The 8,176-nt window shown below is 47.5% G+C and overlaps 1 protein-coding gene across 1 annotated transcript; it reads right to left on the bottom strand.

Annotated features, from left to right (window-relative positions):
* Window positions 1–2,826: 2,826 nt before the first annotated feature.
* Window positions 2,827–6,570, bottom strand: Slc25a4 (solute carrier family 25 member 4). Its single transcript, XM_041632284.1, has 4 exons — window positions 6,340–6,570; window positions 4,543–5,029; window positions 3,922–4,062; window positions 2,827–3,109 (listed from the first exon to the last, which is right to left on the bottom strand). The coding sequence occupies exons 1-4, from the start codon at window positions 6,448–6,450 to the stop codon at window positions 2,952–2,954; spliced, it is 897 nt and encodes a 298-aa protein (XP_041488218.1). The 5' UTR covers window positions 6,451–6,570; the 3' UTR covers window positions 2,827–2,951.
* Between the last annotated feature and the right edge of the window lie 1,606 nt (window positions 6,571–8,176).

Below are 8,176 nucleotides of genomic sequence, written 5' to 3'. Positions count from 1 at the left end.
CCACCACCGCCTAGTATGGAACTTTACTTTGATGACACATTAATTACTTCAGTTCATTCTCTTGCTTTTGCATCTGATAACTTATGTTGGCATCTGTCTGTTGTGAAGATTGCTATTCATGTGTGTTTGCCTAGTATAGGTATGTGTACCACATGCATTCAGGGATACCTAGGGATCCCCTGCAAGCTATGTGTGCTTGAAACCGAATAGGGTCCTGGAAGAGTAGCAAGTGCTCTTAACCATTGAGTCATCTTTCCAGGGCCAGTATCTGTGTTTTGAATCTGTAATGGAGATTCTTGAGACTGTGGGCCATCTCTGTGGCTTTAATTTTTTTTTTTAATTTTGGGGCATGACAAGTACATATAATCAAGTCCAAGGACAAAGTCTAAGAGTCCCTTTTCTCCTACCATGTGAGTCCCAGGGATTACACTTAGGTCTTCAGGTTTGGCAGCAAGCATCTCCCTCTAGAATTAAGATCCCATACTTTGTCTCCCAAGAACTATGTCTACAGTTACAGCTTTGGCAGAGATTCTCAGAGGTGGGATTTTTAAGAGTCTGGCATGGAATTCTAGCTTTTCACTTTAGTGTGATCCCCTTTTCCAGACCTTCAGACTTTGAGAGTTTGTACAGTGACGTCACTTGCTTCCTTCTAGGAATTTTTATTGAGTGAAGTAGCTGTAGTAGGGCCAGCTCAGCAGGACTCTGGGGCAAAGAGCGCTGGATTTAACCTCAGCAGGCAGGAGAGAGCCCGAAAGCCAGCACTTGGGCCATGTGCATACTGCAGATGATGCGGCTAATGTGCAGTTTAACAGGCAGCCAGTTTCTCCACTCTGCTCCTTGCATGCAAGTGGGGGAGGGGGATGGAAACAATTTGGCTCTTGGTTGGGCTGTAATGACCTCCTCTTTGTTCACCCGCAGCCAGTTCCCAATTACGTTCGTGGCCTGTCAGTCTAAACCCTTAGGTTTAGGAAAGCCCTAGTTTTAGATATGCAATAAAGGTAGTTTTTCCTATTAGCTTGTGTTGCTTTTATCTGCCAGAAACATCATTGCGTCATTAATATTCTAGAATGCAAAGTAATGTACCTGGAAGGCCCCTAGCAGCACTGTTTGCTCCTTGTCCTTGGGAGACAGGATTGAGATCTTTTTAGATTTTTCCATCTATCTAAACTGAAATTAGAAGTAACTCTGGATATGGAACACACACACACACACACACACACACACACACACACACCTTGGTTGCTCTGGCAAAAGCAAGGCAGCCAGTGTTGCACCCAGAGGCCTGGGTAGCACAAGCCCAAGCTCTTCATCAGGAAACACAAAGCAGACATTTGCCTTCTTTCCAAACTTTGCGCCCAATCTGGACATTTCCTGCAGACAGGACACAAACTGGAAACTTACTAACTGCTCTTTTCCTGGTCCAGATGCACTCATTTCCCCACTTGAAATTTCAAACAATTTTATGTATGTGTGTTTAGCCAGCACGCCTGCTTGTGCAACACTTGTATATGCCTAGGACCTGGGGAAACCAGAGAGCATGCGCGATCCCTTGGAACTGGGGATTCGGACAGTTATCTCCATGTGGGTGCTGGGAACCAAACCCAGACTTTTAACCTTTTAACCTTGAGCCATATCTCTACTGTTGTCCCCCACCCTTGAAATGCTTGTCTCTTGCTCACAAATCCCTGAGAGTCAAGCCCTTCAAATAGGCCTTTCTCCTCATTCTTAAGCTGTACAGAAAGGAAGTACAAGCAGATACTTTGTATACAAAACCTAGTTACTTTCTTTCAAGGTCCGTGCCTATCATCGCCCTCTCCTGCTCCTCCCAGCCAATATTTACGGCGTCAACTTACATAACAAGACTAGTTCATCTTCTCCCCCACTTAGGCTTCAGGGCAGGTTCACTTTCAGAGCCTCCCAGGCATTAAATACGAGCTTGAAAACTGATACCAAAATCTGAATGGTGGATGTGCCCTACTCCCTGGAATTCAACCCCTCACCCTCAAGATGACAGTATTAGGAGACAGTCCTTTAGGAAGAAATCAGATCACAGTATGGTGCCTTTGTCACTGTGATCAATAACTTTCAAAGGGGGCTCCAGAGAGCTCTCTCACCCTCTTCCCACCAAGAAGATTCTGAAGTCAGGTGGCTCTCACCAGAGTTGATCCTCATGGACTCTGACGTTTCAGACCCAAGGTGAGAAGTAGGTTTGTTGTTTTATGAAGCAGACAGTGTGTGGCACTTTGCCATTCCAGCCCAAACTAAGACAACTGTTTTCTTCAGTGAAGACTGTCCACTTGTTGGAAATTTCTAGGTAAAAGGATTCTGTACAGGAACTAAAAAAACAGGACTTCCTCAGCATGCAAAATTCTTACCTCTCTGAAAAGCTTAGCAGAGGCTCACCGTTCCTAAGATAGTGCAAGTATACAGTGGGCCATGGAAGCTGTTCATGTTGCCACTTTCAGAGCCTTCAGCAACACTGTAGCAAGATAGTACGTGGCCTGCTTATGTTTGAAGAACAGCTATTTCAATAGGGCATGCATATAGGAGAGTCACTGCCAACTGCATCTTGCTAGAAAACATGCGTTAATGTTTTAATGTTAGCAGTTAATGAGTTCAGGGAGATAAAATGTATTGAGTAGTCTTTATTAATGATTAACATTTGGTTACTTTTGTTGTCATTATTAGTTCTTCAGTTAATTAATTGAACAAGTATGATAAGCTATCTTCTGTTTGCTGTGGGAATCTAAATGTAAAATAAATACAAAATACATTTGTGGTTTAATGAATACTCAATGAAGCATTTTTCCGAGGTATTCCTGATGGTCTGGTTTTATCCAAGATCTGTCTTTTTATTTCCTTAAGAATAATAGTCTGTTAAACCACACAATGGATCTGTGAACTTGTGAACCAAGTCCACTAGGAGCCAGTGAACTTGAGTTTTAATTACCTTAGACATATTTTTTGATTTCATCATACAATACCAATACAAAAGCACCACCCATGCCTCTCAGTACATTGGACCAGGCACCTTTGAAGAAAGCATTGGCTCCTTCATCTTTTGCAATCTTCCTCCAGCAGTCAAGTGTCCCCGTGTACATAATGTCAGCTGTGGAGACAAATGTGAATAAGGGTTCCTTTCTCCTCAAAGACATCATGCCCTTTATGGTGTGGTCCCCAGCCTATGCAATAATCAACGAGACCTCTTCCTTGCAGAACTGTTAGGCTACCTTCTAATATCCCTATTCCTCAAACTCAAGATTAGCGAAGTAAAAACTGGAGCAATCAATCAACCAAGTTACACACTGTCAGACTAAAATTGGAAGGCAACGTGGGGAAGGAGTATTACTGCTACACTCTGTGGATAACTTTTTATAGATGAACAAATTAGCCCCGGTCTCGGATTACACTGCCCAAGGTTATGCAAGAAAAATGAAAAGGTGTGACTGTTGGGTTATACAAAATCCCCTCACATTTGGTGGTTTTTCTCTTTTCATGCTTTTACCTATGGAAGCTAAAACTAACAAAGCAGACTACTTCAGGCCACTTCTCATCCAGCTAAAACATCCTCTTTCTCATTCATACTTCCAATAACTACAAGGGAAGCACTAATTTTAAGTGAATCCTATGCCCTTGCTTATGCACCCAGGCTGTAGGAAAAAAGGACCTGAGGTCTATGTAATGCTAGATGCCTAGGGCCAACTCTACATACCTTTTCTATATTCTTACAATATCATTAACAAAAAGGAAAAAAAAATCCTTGCAGGGAAAGCTAAAGGGGAAATTACAGTCTCAGCTTCCTAAATTCTTATTGAGTAAGTTTGCCATTCAATTTAGAAATACGAGGCTTTCTGGCATTTAAGAGTGGTCCCCAGGGGCAAAGCCTAAGATTCACATCAGGAGAGTTCCTGCCACGCTTACCCCCCTTCCGGCCAGACTGCATCATCATCCTACGACGGACAGTGTCAAACGGATAGGACACCAGCCCTGCAACCGCCGTCACACTCTGGGCAATCATCCAGCTCACGATAATGTGCACATTCTTGGGGTCCGGCAGCATCCCTGTGAGTAGAGCCAAGAAGCACATGGCTTAATCAGGTGTTTTTCTCATCAGCTTGGTAAAAAAGCAGGTGGAGGGGTAGACAAGGCTCCTGACTCAACTCCACGTGCTACCCTTCCACAAGAACCAGCTCCTCATCTCCCAAGAAACCCTTACATGCAACCGGGTAGCCAACCAAAGTTGGATGCTGCCTTCCCTTAATCAGGGAAGCTACAGCTCTGTTGACACTGAGTTCCCTTCTATTTCCAACTAGACAGCTGTGCTGGGACAGCTCTGCATCTTCTGAATAGCTCAACGCCACAGGAAACAACAGTAGAGGACGCAGAGGTTCCTTTGGTTATTAATTTACCCAAACTACGTCACATCAACTCCTCAGAACTCAGAGATGGGAAAAGACTAACCAAACAAAGGTCTTGGGGTCCTACAGAATCCTCTCTCCACGCCCCCTCCCAACACCTTCCACTTCAAAGCCCTTCTCTCACCCTTGGCAGTGTCGTAGACTCCGAAGTAGGCAGCTCTGTAAATGATGATGCCTTGGACAGAGACACTGAAACCCTGGTAGAGACCCTTCACGCCATCAGACTTGAAGATCTTGCTGAGACAGTCGCCTAGCCCACTGAACTCACGCTGGGCAGATCCCTTGCCCACGTCGGCAGCCAGCCTGGTCCTAGCAAAGTCCAGCGGGTAGACAAAGCAGAGGGAGGTGGCACCAGCTGCCCCGCCGGAAGCCAGGTTACCGGCGAAGTAGCGCCAGAACTGCTTATGCCGATCCACGCCCCCCAGGAAGATCTGCTTGTACTTGTCCTTGAAGGCGAAGTTGAGAGCTTGGGTGGGGAAGTACCGGATCACATTGGCCAGGTTACCCCTCCAGAAGGAGAGAAAGCCCTGCTCCTTTGGGATTCTCACGACACAATCAATGATACCCTTGTACTGCTTCTCTGCACTGATCTGTTTGCTGGCATGCTGGACCTAATTGGGGGTAGGGAAGGGTGGGTAACAGAGGACAGACAGGGTGAAGACAGGAGAAAAAAAAAGATTTGTACTCCTTCAATTTTCTGGGTTTTGTTTGTTTGTTTGTTTGTTTTTATTTTTTTCTAAAAAGATAGGATCTTCTGATGTAGTCAGGACTAGCCTGGAACTCAAGTCTTGTGTTAGCCTACCAACTGCTGGGATTGCAGATGTATAGATAAGCATTACCACCCCAGGATCCTCCTCAAGAGATAAAAGAGAACTTTAATTTTTTTAATGTATCAGGAAATCAAACAGTGTCAAGGAAATATCAATAAATGTTAGTTATTTGGCTAAGCTAAAAAACAATCCAAATTCTATTCATTATCAAGGCATCTGAGGGAAAAACTAAAAAAATTTCCCCGCAGGCTTATGGGAAATATAAATGGATAAAGATCCCTCCCTCAGCTCTGCAGTTCTCTCTAATGTCCTTTGAGGAGAGCAGGCCGAGGAGTAGGCGCTCTGATGATGTGAGCATGCTCGCCAGGCTCTAGAGCCTGAAAATTTTTCAAGCAGATTATCCAGGTAATCGATTACAGCTGTGCCAATCTGTCCCGGCATTTTTTTTGTTGCTGATCGTTCAGACTCCCAAATGGCTATTCCCCAGTGACCAGCATTTGCTTTTGGGATGGACCAGATGATGACGCCCTTTGATGTCCAGATAGGGAGAAAATGATTTGGGGACAGGATGGCTAAGGCGATCTGAATTTATCCTAAAAATTACTTCAGAATCTCTGCCTCAGAGTCTCCATCCGTGAAATAAGAGCAAAGAATTCGTCTCTTGCAGAGGTAATAAATGATGAATGAAATCAAGGTCGGGCTAAAGCGCAGTGCACGCGACGCGGTGTGCTCTCCAGTCAATGATTAATCTGATGCTTCTATTGTAAAGGGTGGGTGCAGATAAGAAGGTGTAAAGGCTGCGGCCGAAGGGTGAGGCCGGCCTAAGAGGCCTTGGGTGGAATGCCGCTGCAGGACTAGGCTCAGGATCTGGCTCGAGGTAGACCAGCTTCGGGTGGGTTTCCATATATAGACACCCCAACGCGGGTGCTACCCGACACCAGGAATCTGCCACTGACGCCGGACCTGTATCTGCGTAGAGGGCACCTTCCCCTTCGGGTAGGCCCCGGGCTTGGGGCCTAGCACAGATTTGCCGCAGCATCGCGCGCGCGCCCACGCCGCCGCCGCCGCAGCAGCAGCATCCCCGCCCGCATCCCTGCGCCCCGCCGCGCCCGCCCGCATCCTCGCCGCCCGCGCCACCAGCCGTCCCTTACCTGCAGGAGCAGTTTGACCCTCTCGATCGGGGCAACCGCGGTCTTGGAGACGGCAGCGGCAATGCCACCTGCCAGGAAGTCCTTAACGAAGCTCAAAGCCTGATCCCCCATGCTGACAGCGGGGCGCACACAGCCTGCAAGGAGCCGCTCTCTTGCTCTTGCCTACGCCCAGCCAGGCACCGCCACTTCGTCTCCGTCCCTGCGCGACGCTAAGGGGCCGCCCGCCTGACCGCAACCCTCCTTATATCCCCGGCTCGGCGTCTCGCGAGAGGAGGAGGGACCCCGGCAAGCGCGCAGCGCGCATTGGCTGGGCAGGTGTCTGGACAGCCCCTCTCCATCCCCCTCCTTTGCAGAGGGCATTGGGGGCGAAGACACTTCCGGGAGCTAGGGCTGGGTTGGGGGGCTGTGCCTGCAGCTTGGGACATTTAAAGGGCAAATTCATGTTATCTGTCCCAGCTAGCCGAGGGAACACCGTGTCTCTGCTGCACGCGGGCCGTTGTATTTATAGCTCAAGAGGGTTTAGCCTGGGGCAGAGCCGGGGACAGAGAGGGGGCCCGGTGCCTCAAGCGAAGCTCTCTTTGACCTCGATCTTGCACGGTTGTGTTCCTGGCCAAGAGATTTCAGACTGCCACCCCTTCCTCCTTGTCAGGGCGTTCCCTACTAGAGCTCGCTGCGTGGATTTGGTCCTCTGCAGAGCTCTGCGTTCTTGCAAATAAATTATGCTCCTCCCAAATGCATGCTAACATCTTTTTATGCCGCAATTGCCTCATAATGTCGGGCCAGTTCCCGTCTCCGACTTCCCTCCATTCAATCCTTGAACCATTCAATCTGCTAGGAAATATGTATGCAGCCGGCACTCGGCGCCATCAGAAAAAGCGGAAAGCAGGGCCGCTAGGTGGATACTGTTTTGGCAATGAATGTGGATGTGTAGTTTTCTGTTAACTCACACCGACACCCGAGCCAGAGGACTCCTAAGAACAAGACACCCCTTTTATCCTCTCTTATCCATCTCTCAGATCCCAGGATTCTCCTATAGACCGACCTCGGAAGGGCTTTGAAGGAGCGCTTTGCTCTTAATGGAATCTCAACCATATTCTGGGCAGAATGGCTGCTGCTTCTTGAGGGTCGGAGCCCTCAGCCTGGGAAGGTCGAATCCTTGGCTGTGTTTGACTTTGTAATAGGTAGCTTGAGGTTGGGGAGCCCAGGCGCTATCTAATTCCAGGAAAGAGATTGCAGTTAATTTTTTAAATATATGGATGTGAAATTTAGTCTCCTTTACCTCTTTTAAAGGCCTTTCAAATATAACCGTGCAGATTTCCCCATACTGCTGGCCCTTCCTCGAGAATAAGTACAATTTGTTTTTTGAACCCCCAGCCCCTTACTCTGTCTTTTCCCACATTTGCTAATCTTCCTTTGGACGTTTGACAAAGCTTACTCATCTTTTTAAATGTTTGCTGATCCATGCGACTTCGGGGTAGGTGTTGATTGAGCTGCAGCTGTGTGTCACTCAGAGTCTAGAGACTTAGTAGAGCAGAGGTCATCAGCAGGGTATCTGGAGCCCATAGGTGATGTATTTGCAGTTGGGGCAGGTTAGAATGGGTGGGGGGGGGGAACAAGGTGAACCCTTCAGCACGGTGTCAGAAGCACATAGGTGGTGTATTTCCTTGCGTTTGGGGCAGGTTGGAATTGGGGGAAATGAGGTGAACCCTATGCGGGCTAGGACTTGTTACAATGTTGCTGGAGGTCAAAGAAGACAGAGACACAGACAAACACCAGAGGCATCTACGTGTTCCCTTAGCTAGGTGAGTAATCATTGTCTACCAGGAAGTGTGGCCTC

The sequence above is a fragment of the Microtus oregoni genome, unplaced genomic scaffold (genome assembly GCF_018167655.1).
Source record: "Microtus oregoni isolate MIOR12 unplaced genomic scaffold, Mior012 000041F_ref0000270, whole genome shotgun sequence".
Lineage (NCBI taxonomy): Eukaryota > Metazoa > Chordata > Mammalia > Rodentia > Cricetidae > Microtus > Microtus oregoni.
This window is presented reverse-complemented; position numbering and strand designations above follow the sequence as displayed.

Excerpts from the sequence above, each read along its gene's own strand:
- Slc25a4 (XM_041632284.1), bottom strand. The coding sequence starts at position 6,450 with ATGGGGGATCAGGCTTTGAGCTTCGTTAAGGACTTCCTGGCAGGTGGC. Across the intron at positions 5,030-6,339 it reads GGGTCAAACTGCTCCTGCAG|GTCCAGCATGCCAGCAAACA; the intron begins GTAAGGGACGGC and ends ACCCCCAATTAG. Across the intron at positions 3,110-3,921 it reads GCAGTCTGGCCGGAAGGGGG|CTGACATTATGTACACGGGG; the intron begins GTAAGCGTGGCA and ends TTGTCTCCACAG.